This window comes from Chenopodium album, chromosome 22 (genome assembly GCF_948465745.1).
Source record: "Chenopodium album chromosome 22, dcCheAlbu1.1, whole genome shotgun sequence".
Taxonomy (NCBI): domain Eukaryota; kingdom Viridiplantae; phylum Streptophyta; class Magnoliopsida; order Caryophyllales; family Amaranthaceae; genus Chenopodium; species Chenopodium album.
In genome coordinates, this window is record NC_137855.1 from 17,450,302 (window position 1) to 17,469,157 (window position 18,856).

At 38.2% G+C, this 18,856-nt stretch overlaps 2 protein-coding genes and 1 non-coding gene across 3 annotated transcripts; all 3 read right to left on the minus strand.

Moving 5' to 3' along the window:
• Positions 1–1,891: 1,891 nt before the first annotated feature.
• Positions 1,892–2,803, minus strand: LOC145604033 (uncharacterized). The gene is made up of 2 exons (XM_081659987.1): positions 2,458–2,803; positions 1,892–2,364 (listed from the first exon to the last, which is right to left on the minus strand). Exons 1-2 carry the CDS (start codon positions 2,801–2,803, stop codon positions 1,892–1,894), a joined length of 819 nt encoding a protein of 272 aa, XP_081516113.1.
• Positions 2,804–12,613: 9,810 nt separating this feature from the next.
• Positions 12,614–14,011, minus strand: LOC145604035 (uncharacterized). The gene is made up of 3 exons (XM_081659989.1): positions 13,522–14,011; positions 13,018–13,233; positions 12,614–12,906 (listed from the first exon to the last, which is right to left on the minus strand). The coding sequence occupies exons 1-3, from the start codon at positions 14,009–14,011 to the stop codon at positions 12,614–12,616; spliced, it is 999 nt and encodes a 332-aa protein (XP_081516115.1).
• Positions 14,012–17,308: 3,297 nt separating this feature from the next.
• On the minus strand, positions 17,309–17,414 carry LOC145606468 (small nucleolar RNA R71). Its single transcript, XR_014105336.1, has one exon. It is a non-coding gene; the product is annotated as a small nucleolar RNA R71 (small nucleolar RNA).
• Positions 17,415–18,856: the final 1,442 nt, after the last annotated feature.

An 18,856-nucleotide genomic window follows, 5' to 3' on the forward strand; every position in this document is an offset into this window, starting at 1 on the left:
TACTTTTCCGTTAAGCAAGTTTAGTATCTCTTTTTACTCTTTCTTACTCTTCTCTAAGATTTTCTCTCTCTACTTAGCTTTATTTTCTCTCACTACACTTTGTACCTTGTTCTTACTCAACTCTTTATTCCGATTACGTTGGTAACAATTCCTTTTCTCTTAATCTCAGTTATTTATTTTATTCCTTCGATCATGTCTTATATTATTGCCTTGATTAATTTAGATTTAATGATGCGTGAGTAGTTTTCTTTCTAGGGTTTATGGGGATCCATAAATAATATGAAGGGGTAAATTATTGCTGTTAATTATCAATGCTAGATTAATTTCCTATTGATTGATTTAATGCTCTGTGACTAGATTAGGCATGATCTTTTATGCATGAGTTCGACAATATTGATTCAAGATTCGAGAAATGAGAATTAATCTTTAGGTCTAGTTTAAATAGGCAGATTAATTTATAAATGGTTAAGTCCAGATTCGAGAGATGAGATTTAATATCGGTAGATTAATTCTGTGATTGTAATACATAGCGAGAGCCCTTTATGATCTGGTTAATTGATGCATTGATGATTGACTATTATTGATTATTGATATTGCATGATAATTTCTTATTGATTTGTTTTAACGCTTTACAATTATGGCTTGTAAAAGTACAGCAATATTGAATTGATGAATCGAGCAGATGTTAATTTGATATTAAAGGCTATTTTCAATAAGAGCTTAGATATAGTAAATTGCGAGAGCCTGTTAGATCATGTTATTTATGCAATGTCAATGATTTATTATTATGTTTTACCTTGGAGTATTATTTATTGGTGAACCTGTGCCCTAGGTCTTTAATTCATTGATTTTTCTTTATCCTTTACTCTTCCCTGCTTTTACTCTTCGCAGTTTAATTATTCCTTTATAACAGTATTTTGGTTACCTTAATAATTTAGATTATAATAATAAATTAGGAATAGAAAGACCAGTTTCCTTGTGGATTCGACCCTACTTCCCTATCTACTTTAGTTAGAGGACTTAGGTAATTACTTTTGGTTAGGTGATACGACTTTAGCCCGTCATCCGCAACGTGATCTGTGGCTAACCGGCTTTTTACAATGGAATCATCGACATATACGTCTACGTTCCTCCCTTTCTAATTTGCGAAAACCTTATCTACTAACTTCTTATACGTGGCCCCTGCGTTTCGCAACCCAAACGGCATTGCCTTATAACAAAATACGCCGGCTTCAGTGATGAAAGCCGCTTTTCTTCTATCTAGCTCGTATAGGCTGACTTGATGGTACCCAGAGAAGGCATCCATAAAGTTGAGAAAAGCATGGCTGGAAGTTCAGTCTACCAGCCTATCTATACGGGGTAACGGGTAGCAATATTTTGGACAAGCTTTATTCAAGTCCGTAAAATCCATGCACATCCTTCATTTTCCTGACGGTTTTTTTACCATAACTACATTTGCTAACCACTCGGGATATGTGCAAGACTCAATAAATCATGCCGCTAGCAATTTATTGACTTCGGCCTGTATGGCTTCAATTTTCTCTGTCAAAAAATTTCGCTTTTTCTGCCTAACCGGCCTAGCCTTTCTGTCCACGTTCAACTTATGTACCATAACATCAGGGTGGATCCCAGGCATCTCTTCTGCCGAGAAGGCAAACACATCTGCGTTTTCTCGCAAAAGTTCCACTAAATGGCATCGTGTATCGACATCCATATCGGATCCATCTCGCACTACCCTTCCTGGCACCCCTGGCTGCAACTCAATTTCTACTGTCTCCCCTCCCGGCGAGGGACGGGGAACTGCTGCCGGCCGAGTGGCAAAATTCTCCATCGCTAGGTTATGTGTGGACGCAGTTCGTCCCCTTTTTTGCATTGTCTGCTCAATGATGGGCTACCGGTTTGGTTGCTTCACAGCTGTTACATAACACTCCCTGGCCATAGTTTGACCTCCTCTAACGCGCTCTGTTCTCCCAAGATTTGAAACATACACCATCGTCAGATGGTATGTTGAAACCACTCCTTGCATATCATGAATCAGCGGTCTGCCGACAATAGCGATGTATGCTGAGGGCACATCGATTATCAGAAATTCTGTCATGACATCCCTGGCGGCCATAACTTCACCAATACTAACCTGCAAAGCAATGCTTCCTTCTGGTCTTACCGTGGACCCATTAAAGCCAATGACTGGGTATGACACTGGCGTTAAATACTTCCGGCCTATCCTCATTGCATCGAATGCCTCTGCGAACAAAATGTTAGCTGAGCTTCCTCCATCGATTAATACGCGCTTGATGTAGGCTCCATTAATCGCCAGGATTAGAACCAAAGGATCATCGTGAGGAAATACTAGGCCTCTAGCATCTGCTTCCGAGAAAGATACTAAAGGGATTGAGGCTGGCCTGGGTCAGTCATCTATCCCTAGTGCATGCACTGTATGCCTGTGCTCTAACAAACTCTTCTTTGCCCCGCTGACTGAACCCCCATGCACTAGACCACCGGTAATAACCTCTATTGTGATTTTGGGGCCTGACGTATTATTACCCTGTCGGTATTCCCCAGCGTGATTACGCCGATAAGTGTCGTCCTGCATGGATGAGTCACCCTGCTTTCGGTGCTCGGTTTGTCTGGGTTGTGGGGCTTGCTGCTGGCTTGACCCTGCTTGAGCCCAGTATTGTGATAAGTGCCCTTTTATGATGAGGTCTTCTATGTTTCCCTTCAATTGAGTGCATTCTTCGGTGTAACGACCGACATCTCTGTGAAACATGCAATACTTTTTCGTATCTCGACCCTTGGTTATCATTGGTTCCGGTCGAGTCCAGTCTTCTTTGTGCTGATTTATTGAATATATGGCGGCTCTAGGCGTATTAAACTGCGTGTAACTACTGTACCGGCCTAGACCTTTAGACGGCCTACCGGCCCTCTGTTGATTTTGATGCTGATGTCTATTCATTACACCAGCATAAGAGTTAGGCGTAACATTGTCGTTTTGCCTTCGAGAGGGTTCGGGTGATGCTATCTGACTACTAGTCTTCAATAGCTCCTCACTCTTTTATGTATTCGTGAGCTTTACCAAATGCCACGCCCAGATTTGGGAAAGATTTCCTCGTCATGTATTTCTTAAAGTCATTGTCACCTAAGCCACTCATTAAAGCCATTACAGCTATTTCTTGCTGTAATTTCGGTATTGTATTGGCCTCATTATTGAATCGTCTTGTGAATTCCCTGAGTGACTCATCTTTCCTCTGCTTAACTGTCATCAATTCTCCAGAAGTTCTCTGTCGGACGCTGTTGCTGATATATTGACCGGTAAATAATTCGACCAAAGTATCAAAGCAATTAATTGAACCGGGTTCCAAGTTGGAAAACCAGTCCGAAGCGGGACCCGTTAATGTCGTTGGAAATACCTTGCACCACACAGCATCAGTATCAGTATACAGCAGCATATGGCTCTAAAAACCGCCACATACCGCTTTGGATCCCCTTTACCGTCAAATGAGCATGACGGCATTTTGATTCTTTCCATCTGCTGATCGAGCACCTCCTGGGTAAACGGGGATATTCTCGGTTTGACTATTGCTCTGGCTATACGCTTTAGTACCGGCTCGCTGCTAATTTCATGAAGTTCTCCTTTCCCTTTTATCCTAAAATGGCTTCGCTCACTTTTAAAACTTTTTTTTCTCCTCCATTTTTGTCTCCCCCTTCCTCTTTCACAAAGCTTCGTCATCAACATCTTCTTCCTTTCTTTTCAATTCAAGCATATTCATCTTCGCAATTGACCCCTAAAGTTGTAGTTACCAGAGAACGTGGCAAGAATGCTAATCTCATCAATGCTTTGGTAATGTCACTTAGCTTGATTGTCAAATTCCATTGTTCAATATCCCTGCATTATTTCGTTTTTGTAATTGAAATTATTTGAAATTGCTAAAATTCCCTTTATTTGATTTATTGGAGTTATTTTTATGCGTTTTGGTTTGCTTTAGTTGATTCAAATTATGGGTATTCTTAAGGGTTTGATTTAGAATTTTGTTAAATTAGTGCTATAAAAAGAACTAAGGGTTAATTTATTAGAATGTCGAGGAGTTGGGGATAATTTGTTGTGAGATGGAAATTTGGAAGAATTGGAAGTATTTTGTTCAATTGGTATGTTGTATATATGCATTGTCAGTTCAAAAGGATCATTTTATTGAACATTGTTCTTTATAAGTCGTAAATGAAAACCGATATTGAAATGAGAACCGATGATTATTACATGTAGTGTCTTACCAGGCCGAATGAACGGTGTATCCAAAATAAAACATTAATCATTTTAGATAATGGGATTAATGGGTTAAGTATGTTGGAAGTTTTTGAAGTAAAAATAAAGAAAGTTACGATATTTATTCTTTTGAGTTTTGACTGTTGGGATTGAATGACTATTAAGATCCCTTAATTTTAGCTTCCTCTTATTGCTATTTTTTTTTTTTTTGGTGAAGAGGAGGGGTAAGCCCCTAAGCAATACAAAGAAAACACAAAGGAACGAAAAACAAACAAAACTAAACACACAGCAGAAGAAAACGAAACAAAAAGCAACTAAAAATAAAAGCAAGCTAAAAAAAAACTTCACGCCTCTTAAGGTCTTCGAGAGATCGGCACCAAACGAGACCGAGTCACTCCACCCAAATCCTCCAATAAAACGTCCCGAAGGTCCTCCGGGACCGCCTCAAAGAGCACCACCTTTTGAGAAGCACTAACACCGAAGTTAGCTAGCTAATCTGCCACTCGATTGGCCCCCCTATAGCAATGCGAAATAGTCACCTCCTAACCTTGCCTTAGGATGAGAGACTTACATTTCCGGATGATATGGATATATGGAGAGGAAGGAGGATCATCGTCCACCTGTAGGCGCACCACAACCTCCGAGTCAATAGTCAATTGAACTTATCTATGGCCACCACTCCAGGCCACTGCCAGACCTCTCTTTACGCCAAGAAGCTCAGCCTTTGTAACTGAACATGTGCCACAGTTGGAGGCAAAAACTTCATACAACTCACCTCGATGCCCACGAATTATGCCTCCAGCTCCAGCCAAACCGGGGTTGCCCTTCGAAGCTCCGTTTGTGTTCAATCGCACCCAATTCTCTCTTGGATAAATCCATTTAATAAGCCTCTCCACATGATTGTGTTGTCTTTTACCAACAAGGTTAAGGCTGTGATTCATGGCTTTGTTGATAGCATCAACTCTAAAATAGATGAAGGCACCTTGATCAATGGGGATATCAGGTTCAGCCACAAAGCAACGCTCGTTTCTCCATCTCCACAACCACCAAAGTGCAGTAGCAAAGATGCTATTTTAATGGGTATTATTGTTGATTAATGTTATTGCCTACTTATTGGCTAAAGACTACTCGTTACACCTTTTAATGTTGGTTAAAGCTAGCTCTTATGGGGGATTAATGGGTGGATGTTACACCACTTGATTGATGACCGTTTCCCCTGTAATTGCTGGTCGTTTTGCTCCCTCCATTGCCTTATAAATCAACCTTATACACCTCCGAAATACATAACAAAAATCCGCCATCTTTCTTACCTTCTCTTAAAAATATCCCTTCAGTTTTTGGACAAGTATTCTGGGTCTAGTCGGGTTTGTGAGTGCACAAAAACTCCAATGACGTGCTTATCTTGGAGGGCGACCACTTGATGTCTAGTGTCTACTATACCGGGGTAGCGCGGAATCGTCTTTTAGGTCAGTGGCTTCCACGACGCGGCAATTGACAATTTGGTCTACAGAACTTTAAGATGAGTATTTTTTTCGTTTAATTTGCTTATTTATTAGGAAAAATTGCTCCCATTAATCTGAACTTTGCCTCGTCCGCCGAAATTAATCCCAACTTTCGTTTGTTATCTATCACTCCCAACTTTAGGGGGTATTAATTTCTATTGCACCCAAATGACTTGCAACCGGTAAATCAGGTAAACATTTGTGATTATTTTTTTTTGCACACGTGTCAATATGTAATTGGTTGAGAAAAATAAAGAAAATAATAAAAAAGAAAAATGTAAAAAAAAAAAAATAATAAGAACAACCCAGCAGCACCCCCACCACACGAACACCACCGACGCACACCAAACCAGCACCACCGATGGCCAAAAATGGCCGATATTGGCCACAAATGGCCGAAAATGGCCGATGTTGGGGCTGAATACCCTAAATCGGCCGATTTCGGCCGTTTGTGGCCGATTTCATGGCTAAGAGTCGCCGATTTCGTGGCTGGGCTTCGCCGATTTCGAGGGTGGGGAGGTGTTATTCGTGGTTGGGGAAGGGTTATCGGGGGCTAGGGAGGGGTTATCGGGGCTGGGGAGGGGTTATCGGTGGTGGGGAGGGGTTATTGGGGGCTGGGAAGGGGTGTTATCGGGGCTGGGGAGGGGTTATCGGGGGTGGAGGAAGGGAAGGGGTGGCTGGGCGGCGGTTTCCGGTAGCGGGGGAGGGGTTTTTAGGGAAGGGGCCGATTATCTGGCAGGGTGGGGGTGGGGGTGTAGTGTTTTCCGGGATAGGGTGGGGGGCTGGGTATTTTTCCTTTTTTTTTAATTTTTGTTTTAATTTTAATTTTTGTTTTTCTTTTTCTTTTTTTTGGACCTATCACGTGTTGACACGTGTCTAGGTAACCTGCTACATCAGGTTAGATGACATGTTGGGTGCAACAAAAATTAATACCCCCTAAAGTTGGGAGTGATATATAATAATCCAAAGTTGGGATTATTTTCGGCGGACGAGGCAAAGTTTAGATTAATGTGAGCAATTTTTCCTATTTATTAACAAATTAGTACTATAGGAAATAGGAATGATAGAAGATGATAATTACTCAAAACTCTATTTGTACTTCAATATAGAAATCAACCCTTAAAATTTGTAATCCTTTGTTCGGAGGGAATGCTACTCCCTCTGTGTGGAATTAATTGCTCATTGGTAGTGTGATTTGGATTATTAATGTGTGTTGAAGTTCATCAGTTAAACTTTAATCTGGAGAAATTCTCCAGAAAATACAGAGGAAAAGAAAGCTTGAGGAAGAAGATAGAAGTTTATTATGATTAAATGAATGAAGAATACAGCATGAGAAAAGCATTTATACTAGAGTTAGTTACAAGTTCTAACAAACTCTAACAATTTTTCTAACTAACTAAAAACTGAGCTGTAAACTAATTGCTGAGGTGGAAGTTTGTTGATGCTGTAGCTTCATCGTGCTGAGGTGGCTGTTGACTCATGCTATGTATTTCAACACCCCCCCCTCAAACTTGGCAGGGGAAAGAACACCATGCCAAGTTTGGATAACAAATCCTGCTGTTGAGAAACATATAGTTGTTTAGTAAAAACATCAGCAAGTTGTTGTCCTGTAGGTATGTAACAAAGTTCAATCAAACCCTCTAGAACCTTATCTCTTGTGAAATAGCAATCCACTTCAATGTGCTTTGTTCTCTCGTGGAAAACTGGATGTTTAGCTATGTGAGCATATTGACTATCACAATATGGCTTGACAGGCTTTAAGTCAAACAAACCTAACTCAGAAAGAAGTCTGACAAGCCAATCAACCTCACCAGAAGCATGTGACATGGCATTGTATTCAGCCTCAGCTGAACTTTTAGAAGTGGTACTTTGCTTCTTGGACTTCCAAGAAATAGGTGAGCTTCCTAGAAGCATGACATAACCAGTTACAGACTTCCTTGTAGATGGACAAGCAACCGAATCAGAGTCACAAAAAGCTCTTAGAGTAAGCTGATCTGTAGCCTTAAGTAGAATACCTTGACCAACAGTGCTAGCAACATATCTTAAGGTATGATGAAGAGCTTGAACATGAGAAATTCTTGGAGAGTGCATAAACTGACTCAAAGATTGAACAGCAAATGCAAGATCAGGTCTTGTATTAGTGAGAAAGTTTAGTTTCCCAACATAACACCTATAGAGAGCAGGATTGTCATATAAATCACCTTGATCAGAAAGAAGCTTCAATGTGGAAGGCAATGGTGCATTAGCAGCCTTAGAAAGATCAAACTCACAATCCTGCAAAAGTTCCTTGGTAAATTTACTCTGAGTCAACACATAACCATTGTCACATTTACAAACTTCTATACCAAGAAAATAATGCAGCTCTCCCAAATCTTTGATGATGAATGTCTTGTGCAAATGACTTTTTAAATCAAAAATCAACTGAATGTTTGATCCTGTAATGATTATGTCATCAACATAAACAGCAACCAAAACAATATCATCTGCATCTTTCTTCAGAAAAAGAGAATAATTATTCTTTGATTGAGAAAATCCTTAAAACTTCAATTCTTCGACAAATCTGGCAAACCATTGCCTAGAAGCCTGTTTAAGGCCATATAAAGACCTTTTAAGCCTGCAAACATGTCCTGCTGGAGCTGAAACCCCTTCTGGTATCTTTATATAAACCTCTTCATGAAGAGAGCCATGAAGAAAAGCATTATTTATATCTAGTTGAAACAATTTCCAATTGTTCTGTGCTGCCAAAGATATCAAACACCTAATTGTTGCCATTTTAACAACAAGAGAGAATAATCAAGCCCATATTTTTGTGTAAAACCCTTTGCAACAAGTCTAGCTTTGTATCTTTCAATGCTACCATCAGCATTTTGCTTGATTCTATACACCCATTTGCAGCCTATAGCTTTCTTCCCTTTAGGTAACATAACAATGTCCCAAGTGTTGCTCTTGTTTAGTGCAGAAAGTTCTATATCCATGGCTTCTTCCCAATAAGAGTTGCCTGCAGCCTCTTTATAGCAAGTTGGTTCAACAAGAGATTAATGAACTGTTATCTCAAGTTGTTTCTTTTCAGGTAGAGAATCAAAAGAAACAAGATTGCACCAATGATCAGTTGCAGCAACACAGTAATCAAAAAATTGATTTGGTGTTTTACTGATCCTGTATGATCCTAAAAATGAAAAATACCACCCCGAAAAAGGTGCCTTTGTCCTCCCTAGATAGCTCGGTCTCGGGTTTAAGAATCATACATCAAGCTTTATAGATTAGGCTTGCAAAGTCAAGGATCCATGCCGCTCATGCAAGAGTATGATGAAAGCAGACATTTTTCAGTACAACAATAGATAGCAGACATTTTTCAGAGTGATTCTGAAGGTATTCCTGAATTCTACACTATAATTAAGCAATTATGGGATCAATTAGATGGATTAGATCAAAATTCACATTTACAAACAAAAAATTCAAAACGAGTAAAAATCAATGTTATTAAAATCGCGATTCGGAACGTAGAATCGTTCGATTCTACGATCCTAATCCACCTAAACTATATAAATTTTTGGTAGAATTGTTATGTTGTAGAATCGCTCATAGAATCGGTAGAATCGGTTAGAATCGGTGGAATCGGTACCGATTCTACGATTCTATACTGATTCTACCGATTCCACTCCTACAAAAAACCTGATTTTTCAAAACCCATAACTTTTGATTCCGAAGTCGAAATTAGGCTAATAATATATCATTTGAAAGCTCTTATAATCTATTTTCTAATAGAATTGGTTTGGTACCCATATCATTTATATATTTTATGTTATAGACTAAAGAGTGTAAGGGTGTCATAGTCGAACCTAAATTTAGTCAATGACTTATATATTATTCAATCTTAATTATAATAAAGCTTATGAAACATCAATTTAAATAACTTTTAAGATTTTATCTAAACATTTAAATTTTGTGGGCATAAAAATGTGTTCATGAGTCTTATGCACTTAACTTTGGGCATATAAATAACACTTTTATAACATGAGTTTGTTGTAATTGGCATTCTTTAGCTATCGCGTTAAATGAACTAACTTGACACTTAGTATTCTATTATTATTATTATTGGATTTTTTTTTATTATGCATGGGTCTAGGGGAAACAACTTTACGAGTCAATAACGTTATTTTTTTCATAATTTAACAACAATTGTCGTGTACCCTCATGGTTAAGAATGTGTACCAATAACTTGACTTTATAGTTTATAGTGTATTGTTTGATTTATGCACGTGCGAAATTACTTCAAAAACTATTTTATGTTTGTATTGTCGATATTATGTTATTAACAATATATATTATTATCATTCTCATTGCTATAAAATTATGTATGTAGTCATTTGTTACATTTTGAAGCCCAATTTTACAATTTGGTAGAATTGTATTATTCTACGATTCGATTCTACCCTACTCACCGATTCAAAGTAGAATCCCGATTTTGATAACTTTGGTAAAAATCAAATCCAATTACAAATATTCCATGAACAATTCCACGAGAAACATTCTTAATTCCACAAAAAGCTTAAATTACTTCATAATACTTCAAAATTACTCACAATTTCTTCAAACTAAAAACAAAATCAACAAAATAAGAGGAGAGAGAAAGATTCATAGCCAAAGACGGCGCCAATTCCAGCACCACCAGTAGCATCATATCACCGGCGAACTTGACGAGGCAAATCAATGGAGAAGAAGGAATAACCATTGATAGCTAAAGCAGTTGATATTCTTCGCAAATTAGTGACTCTGTGGTTGATTGGATTGGTTAGGGTTTAGGTCTTGGTTTAGGCAGGGGGAATGGGGGTGACGCAGGTCACAAGGGTGGTGAATCGCTTGGTTGTTGGGTTAAAGGCTCAGGGGTGGGCTAGTGGTGGCGAACCGATGGAGGTGTTCATGAGGGGAAAAGAGGGAAATAAGAAGAAAAAAAAAGTTTAAACGTTTCTCCAAGTTCCCTGTAAAAAGGATCATTTTAAGAAGATGGGTGTACAAGGTGGGATTATTTCTAGAATACGCAAAGATAGGATTATTTTGAGCAGACGTGCGAAAGGTGGGATTATTCTTTTCAATTTATCCTTTAAAAAATGAAAAAGGATGATTTTGCCACCACTTACTAGGTTCATGGACGGAAGCCGTCAAGTGCTTATTAGATCCAATAAAAGAGTTTTTTAAGGTAGAAAATAAAAAAAATATTCTTTTGCTTTTGCCACCACTTAATGGATTAATAGTTAGAATATGTAAATTCAATTTTTTTTTAAATGTATTTTTTAAGGTAGTCAAAATTGTTACCGTGCTTTTTAAAGGTGGTAGAAATTATAAAAAAAAATAAATAAAAAAAAAACCTTTTTTTCTATGTGTATTTGTCTCTCCTCTATTTTGTTACCCTCTATGTCAAGGTTGTTAATGTTGGATGCTTTGGACCTTTGGTATAACTGATTGGTTTCTGTATCTACTTCCAAGTCAATTAGCTATCCATAATGATTACATTGGTCCAATTGCCTCTTTGAAATAGACTGAATGTGTATTTTGTTGGTTGTTTCTTGTATTTGACAAATTTTAATCGCCACTAAATGGATTTATTTGTGGATTGTTGCTGACCATTGTTTAACTGTGAGTTTTATTTCATAATAATTTAGTGTCACATTTATTGTGAGAGTAACTCTGTGGGTTTATTTTAGAATTGTTTCTTGTTACAATATAATACCTGAATTACAATTTTTTGATTTGAATTTTCTTTTAGACGAGAAAGGGATTAGAAACTCGTTACAATTAAAATGAAAATCACCATAAGTTGAAATGTGCAACAAGACTATGAAAAATTGTGGATCTAAATTAGGCTTTAGAGCCAAACATGAAAGAGTTATTAAGTTTTTCAAATTCAAACTTTGTGAGGTTTTTGCAAAGAACCGAGAGTCTATTGGGCCTCTTATGCTGAAACTTTGTGAGATTATTGACGGTACAAGCTTTGTTTCAATCAATTCACAACAATGCACTTATGCAGTCACGAGGTGGCTACAGTCCTCGATGTCGAAGATACTGAGACCGTGATTGATAGCATTGCCTATTGATTTTCGGGAGAATATTATCAATATAGAAGTTGAAAAAAAAGGAGGATGAGTTGATTTTTTAAAAATTGTACACCCTCCATATAATCCATCAATTCCTCTTTCCTAGTACGAACTACTAAGTAGATAAATCAAGATTTTTTTAGCCTGATGATTTGGAGAAAGTTAACTCTATCAATTAGTCTTAATTTGTACTTAATCATCTACACAAGGCTCCGACTGACTCCAAATTCTCTTTGAGTGAAAGTGGTAAAAATCAGTGTGTCTTCCCCTATTTGGACGTAGTTGATTTTGAGAGGATTTCATGCATTTGTCCTACTGAACAAAGTTAATACAGTCTTCTTCTTAAAAAAAAAGAGAGTTAATACCTCTTAAGTAATCAAACAATATCGAAAGCTTAATGGTATTAGAGAATGCGATAAAAAACTTCACTATAGTAATACATTAGACAAACAACAATCATTTTACCGTTGATATATCATGAAGTTACCTCATTTTCCACCGGAGGTGGCGAGACATCACCACCGGAGGTAGCAGGAAGAACGAGAGAAGGTTGACTCACCACCGGAGTTTGACATGCGTCGCAGGATAATATTTGAAAAAAGAAGAGAGTTAATACCTCATAAGTAGTCAATTAATATTTCAAAATGTTCAAATTCCAACTTGCTTAATTAGCAAATACATGCATAATTAGAACACATTAAAACATACACTAAACATAATTACTTAAAGAAAACACTCTTAAAGGCCCAATAATACATCAATTACTGCCTATTAGACTCCCCATATCTAAGCCATATATGTTCCACTAAATCTGACTTCAAGGCTCTATGCGTAACTTCATCACGAAATCGAGCTCTATTAGCCGTGCAAGTGTCCAAATTAGCTGAGCGGTTACTACTGTTGCTAAATTGAAACGGTCGTTCAAAATTTCTTGTACTTGAAGACGGGGGTTCAGCTTGCTCATATTCATTTGGATCATCATACCTTGGATCATAATATCTTGCGCATGTATCTCGCTCATCGTCGGCGATCATGTTGTGTAAGATGATGTAAGCTATCATAATTTTTCCAAGCATTGATACATCACGAGTCAGAGCAGGATGCCGAACTATGGCAAAACGAGCTTGTAGTACTCCAAATGCATGTTCGACATCCTTTCACTAACCTTCTTGCTTTTTGGCGAAAAGACCCTCTTTTTCATTTTGGGGGAAGGATATTGTGGGAATGAATGCTGCCCATGTAGGATATATACCATCAGTTGGATAATATCCCATATTGTATTGGTGGCCATTAACGACATAGTTAACCGAAGGTGCACGACGTTCGAATATATCATTAAATAATGGAGACCTGTCAAGAACATTTATATCATTAGACCTACCTGTGTCCCGAAAAAAGCATGCTAGAGCCAAAGGTCTTGTGATGCCACAGCTTCTAAAATCAAAGTGGGCTTATTAGCTTTCCCAAAAAACATGCCCTTCAATCTTAAAGGACAATTCTTCCATCGCCAATGCATACAATCAATGGATCCCATCATCCCTCGACATTCTCCATCTCGTAGGAATCTGGCCATATCCTCTTCATTAGGTTTTCTCAGATAGTCGTCACTAAAATAAGAGACAACTCCTTCAACAAAAATGTTGTAAGGAGTCTCTCGCAAGAGATGCACTAATCCGTAAGTAGTCGTCAACGGAATCAGCAGCAGTTCCGTATGCAAGTAGTCTTAAAGTCGCGGTGCATTTCTGCAATGCGCAATGCTGATGCTCCAAATCTACCAGTAGCATCTTGCCTTTGTTGAAAGAACTGATAACATGCACAATATGGAGAAAGATGTGCTTTCTCATGCGGAATCTCCGACGGAACAAGTTTGGAGGGAACACTGGAGGATTAGCAAGATAGTCATTCCATAAACGGTTGTGTCCGTCTTCACGATCCCTTTCGACCAGCGTCCTTGGTGCCCTTGGAACTTGATTAACCATTTGAAAGATTTTTACGGGATTGGTCATTATGAATTCATCCATCATTCGATCAACAAGATGATTTGCTTGCCTCCGTCTCTCATAATGTCGGTTGTAGTCATCATCGGAATTTTGATTAGTGTTGGCACATGAATTGGAAGAGTTAGAAGATGAGTTGGACGAATTAGAACTCTCAGACATTTTCAAAGCTAAGGAAGCTACTTTGATGAGAGAGCTAATAGATTATTGGTTGAGTGAAACCAAATTAAAACATATAGCAATATATAGAACAATGTATGAACTTTAATAATAGTGTGTTGTTATAATGCTATCATTCACTATCAAAAATAATGTACTGAAAAGCTTCAATGTGATTTCATATCAATAGGTTGTGTGGTCATTTTTATGTCTTATCAAAATCAGTAATTGCTTCAGTCACTTTTTAAGAAGAGCAAGTCTTTGGCTTTTCCAGTGAGCAATCACATCAAATTAAACACCTACATTTATCAGAAAAATACAAATACATAAGTTCATGTGAGCAATGCACAATTTTTGTTATTGTTACATCTCATCAATGTCAGTAATGCCATTAATGCACAACTTTTTAAAAACAGTAAACAATTTAAATATGACAGTCATACATCACATAATAGTATAACTATATTAGAGCTATTTAAAACAACATAATGACTACACATTGCTTGATAATAAACAACTTAAACAACATGATTACAACTTCAAGTACAAAAGTTGACACTAAACAACAACCTAATCATTCTAGAATCTAACACTGCTACATTTTGAAGACAATAAATTAATTGGATGGGAATAATATCTTCACTAAATTGTTCCTTCGGTCTTGATCCTCTTCTAATAAGTATGGCTTTGCTTTAAGTATCTTGAACAATTCCAAGTTGATTTTCCTTTGCTTTCGTGCTTCTCTCTCCCTTTCTAGCTGAGCATTTTCATCATCTTCATCATCTCCATCTCAGTTTCAGATTTCCTTGTTATGTTCATGTTTTGAATAGTAAGCAACCATTGCTGAGAATTTTTCGTCGCCATGTTCATAACTTTGGTCTTACCTTTATTTTTGCTACAATCATCAATAGAGGGGAAGCCTGAACAACCAACATCACCACTGGTCGGTGTATCTGGGTTTGTTGAAGACGAGTAATTACCAGCTTCATTAATCTGAGATCACTGGACTGGGTTGCTGTCTTCTGCTTACATGTCTCGACTGGATCTTCATTTTTCGCCCATATTTGTTCATTTTTCAGAATATTCCAAGCATGCATATCTTGGAAAACTCTACTGATGAGTGACATTTATGGCACTCATTTGGTTCCTTTTTGGATGATTTCTATTTCATTTCATCTCTCTTTTCTTTAGTTTTCCTTAGTTTTATTCTTGTTTTCTTCATTTTATGATTTTTGTAGTTAGTTTCTCTATTTCATGCTTTTTCTAGTTTACTAGCTATTTTTCCCTTTTACTTGCTTTTTATCCTTTGATTGTAGGTTGTGATTAATTGTCCAAGGATTCCAGAGCTTACTTTCCATAGTTTTCCATTGATTTTCATGCCTAAAGCTTGTGCAAGAAGTTTCAAGTCAAAGGGAGGTTCAAGGAGCATGCTTCAAGGTCTTGTTTATGCCTTCCTCATGGCTTCTATCCTTCAAGAAATTCAAGGAAGTTCCTGCCTACCTTGTCCACCATCATCATCATCTAGGATGTGTGCACCTCGTGAGCTAGGGCAAAGAAGAAAGGAGGAAGCAGCAGCGTTGTGCGGGCGCACTAGAGGAGTGTGCGGCCGCACATCTGTCGTGTGCGGCCGCACATCAGGTGCGTGCGGGCGCACCTGCCTGGGTGTGCTCCCGTGCGCACCATTCTCTCTCCTTCGAGCGCCCGCACCGACGTGGGTCTATTTTTGGACGTCTTTCCCAACTTCCTCTTGGGATTGTTAGTTATTTCTTTCCATTTATAGAGAGAAGATTAGATCTTCATAAAAAAGAATTAGATTAGATTAGATTTTAGAGAGAGAAAACACTAGTTCTTAGAATTTCTAGAGAGAGAAAGTGTGGGTTTGATGATTGATGATTGAAGATTGCTTCATTTGATTTGATTTCTATAAAGTTTGTAAGGATTCTTTACTCTTTAATGCAATTCAATGTTTGATTTCATTAGTATTGTTGTTTGATTTGGTTAATTGATAGTTTTATTGATTTGATTGAAGTTGTTGGTTTCAATTTGATTTCAATTGATGAATTTGAGAATGATGATTAGTTTAGCTTTGATTTTGATGTTCTTTATGGATTGTGAGTAGTTTATTTGCTAGGGTAGTGGTGAAGCATGTATTGATGATGAATTGAGATTAATTTGGGGGAAGTTGATTGAGTTGATAATGTGATTAAATTGGTTGATTGATTTTGTGCATGTGTGTGCTTGATTAGGCTTGATCACCCTTGTTATTCACACTAGATTGCATTGTGAGTTCACATTGATACGGACCATTGATTTATGGCTTACATTTACTCGATTGAGATATCTTGTGATGTTTCCTAGCTAGTGTTTGATGTAGTTGACGCTAATTAGACCTCTAGGAGAATAGCTTGATGTACTCTCTTGGTTGCAATTTTGGTTTTCCCTCACATTTCTTGACTTGATTGGTTAATTCCCCAAGTTGATTGAACTTCATCGTTGATGCATGTGGATCCATTCCCCTAGTGCCTTAGCATTCATTTAGTACAAGCCTTTTGCATCGCCTAGATTAGCCTTAGTTTCTACCATAAACCCCTCTAGACTTCGGAATAGCTTAACTTAGGCATCGTTCATTCGACCTCCATTCCTTTGGGTTCGACCTTGACTTACCACTACACTAAATAGGGGTTTGTTAAGTTACAAATTTTGTTTGATTGGGTGGGGTGGTAGCCCAACGACCTACCATTCTCCTTCCCATCAAAATGGCGCCGTTGCCGGGGAATGGTGCTTTGAGTGCATGTTGTTGTTGATTCTATTCCACTTTATTTGCAAAATACAAAAAGATTTTACACTTTAGGCTACACTTGTAGCCGTGCTACTAATATTTTCTTTGAGTTTTGTGTGCTTAGATCCCAAGCCATGGGAGGTAATTCAAGAGTTGCCTTGAAGGAACTTGGAGTGCCCGGTGCATATAGGTATGAGAGCGGCATAGCTCCACCTACAACATCGGCAAACGATTTTGAAATTAGGCCGGCAATGATCACCCTAATTGAGAGGAGACAATATAGTGGGGCAAAGAATGAGAGCCCATTGAACCATCTTAAGGAGTTTGAAAAATATTGCAACACTATCAATGTCAATGGAGTTTCTCAAGAGTTTATCCGCCTTAAGTTGTTCCCTTTCTCTCTCATAGGAAGATCTTTGGAATGGCTAGACAAAGAAGTGAAGCCCAATTCCTTGAAGACATGGGATGATGTCACAAAAGCTTTCTTGTCCCGTTTCTACCCCCACCAAAGAAGACGGCGGAGGCTAGAGCCTTAATCCAAAGTTTTAAGCAATTGCCTAGAGAGAATCTCTATGAAGCATGGGAGAGGTACAAGGACTACCAAAGGGAATTTCCTCACCACGGAATTCCAACATATCAAGTGATCCAAATCTTCTATAGTGGTTTGAGCTTTCAAGGTAGATCAAGCCTAGATGCCGGAGCCGGAGGGCCAATCATGAACAAGACGGAAGAAGAGGTTGTGGATGTAATAGATGATGTGGTAAGGAATTGCATGGATGGGCATGATGTAGAGAGGGAATCGGCAAGCACAAGTTGCTCAACCGATCAATCTTATGTCATCAACGAATTCTCCACAATGGTCTTGGAGTTAGGAAAGGAGGTGAATTCTCTCAAGAACAAGCTCGAGAGTCCTTCACAAGCTTCTAGTCTTCCCTCCCAATTTAAGGGGAGAGGTACATCTTCTTACTCTAACCCTCTTTTTGCTTCTTGTTGCATGATTATAGAATGCTTGGTTTGTGATGTGTGTGGAAAGAATGATCATGATGCTTCTAATTGCTCCAATGTTCCTTGTGATAGATATGATGGATATGAGAATGTGCATGTGAATTGTGATGATAATAATGATTTTGGACCTAGATTTAATGCTCAAAAGATTGTTGGGAATAGGAATTATCACAATAATGGGAGCTATGATAATTACAACCAAAAGAGTGGTAATGGTAACCGTGTGACCCAAGAATTTTGTGGTAACCATAACAACTTTTGTTGTAATGATCAAAGCTATGGCTAAGAATATGGGGATCATAACCAAGGTTATGGTAACCATAATCAAAATTTCGGCCAAAATCATGGTAAGGGTAATTGGAGTAATCAAGGTAGGGGAAATTTTCAAAATGATGTTCAAAGAGATACCCCACCCCAAATTACTCCAAAGACTCAAAGCCAAGGTGATGATTTCTTTACTCAACAATCCCAATTGAATAGGCTAGAAAATTTCATGATGGATCAATCTAAGATGTTGAATGAATTCACATTGTCTTGTAATAAAATGTTTGAGGTCCTATTTACTCATGGAAAGATGCTTGAGAACCAAATTGTTCAACTAGCCAACCCTTTGAAAGATTGTGCTAGTCCATCTCCTTTACCCTCACAAGAAGTTGATTCTAGGGAACCTATGTGTGCTATGACCACTAGGAGTGGTAAGGTCCTTAAAGAGAGTGCTCCTATGAAGAGTAAGGAGAGTGAAAAGGAGAATGATTCGAGTGAAGAGAATAAGAATGAAGAGCCTAGCAAGATGAGTGAGGATTCCAATGATAAGCCTAAGGAGAAAGAGCGGAAGCAAGATGAGGTTTACAAACCTAGACTTCCTTACCCTCAAAAGCATAATAGGCATAAATTGGATGAGCAATTTGGGAAATTCATCGACATGCTTAAGCAACTTCATCTTACTCTTCCTTTTACCGATGTTGTAGAACAAATGCCAAACTATGCTAAGTTTCTTAAGGAAATTTTGAGAGGTAAGAGAGATTGCAATCTGGTGGGACCGGTGAATCTAGGGGAGTGCTTTA

What these genes read in the sequence shown, in the direction of transcription:
- LOC145604033 (XM_081659987.1), bottom strand. Translation starts at nt 2,803, where the DNA reads ATGATAACCAAGGGTCGAGATACGAAAAAGTATTGCATGTTTCACAGA. An exon ending in AGTCAGCGGGGCAAAGAAGA is followed by an intron (nt 2,365 to 2,457) that starts GTTTGTTAGAGC and finishes TCTCGGAAGCAG; the next exon opens with ATGCTAGAGGCCTAGTATTT.
- LOC145604035 (XM_081659989.1), bottom strand. Translation starts at nt 14,011, where the DNA reads ATGTCTGAGAGTTCTAATTCGTCCAACTCATCTTCTAACTCTTCCAAT. An exon ending in TGACGACTACTTACGGATTA is followed by an intron (nt 13,234 to 13,521) that starts GTGCATCTCTTG and finishes TTCGGGACACAG; the next exon opens with GTAGGTCTAATGATATAAAT. An exon ending in TTTCGCCAAAAAGCAAGAAG is followed by an intron (nt 12,907 to 13,017) that starts GTTAGTGAAAGG and finishes AAATTATGATAG; the next exon opens with CTTACATCATCTTACACAAC.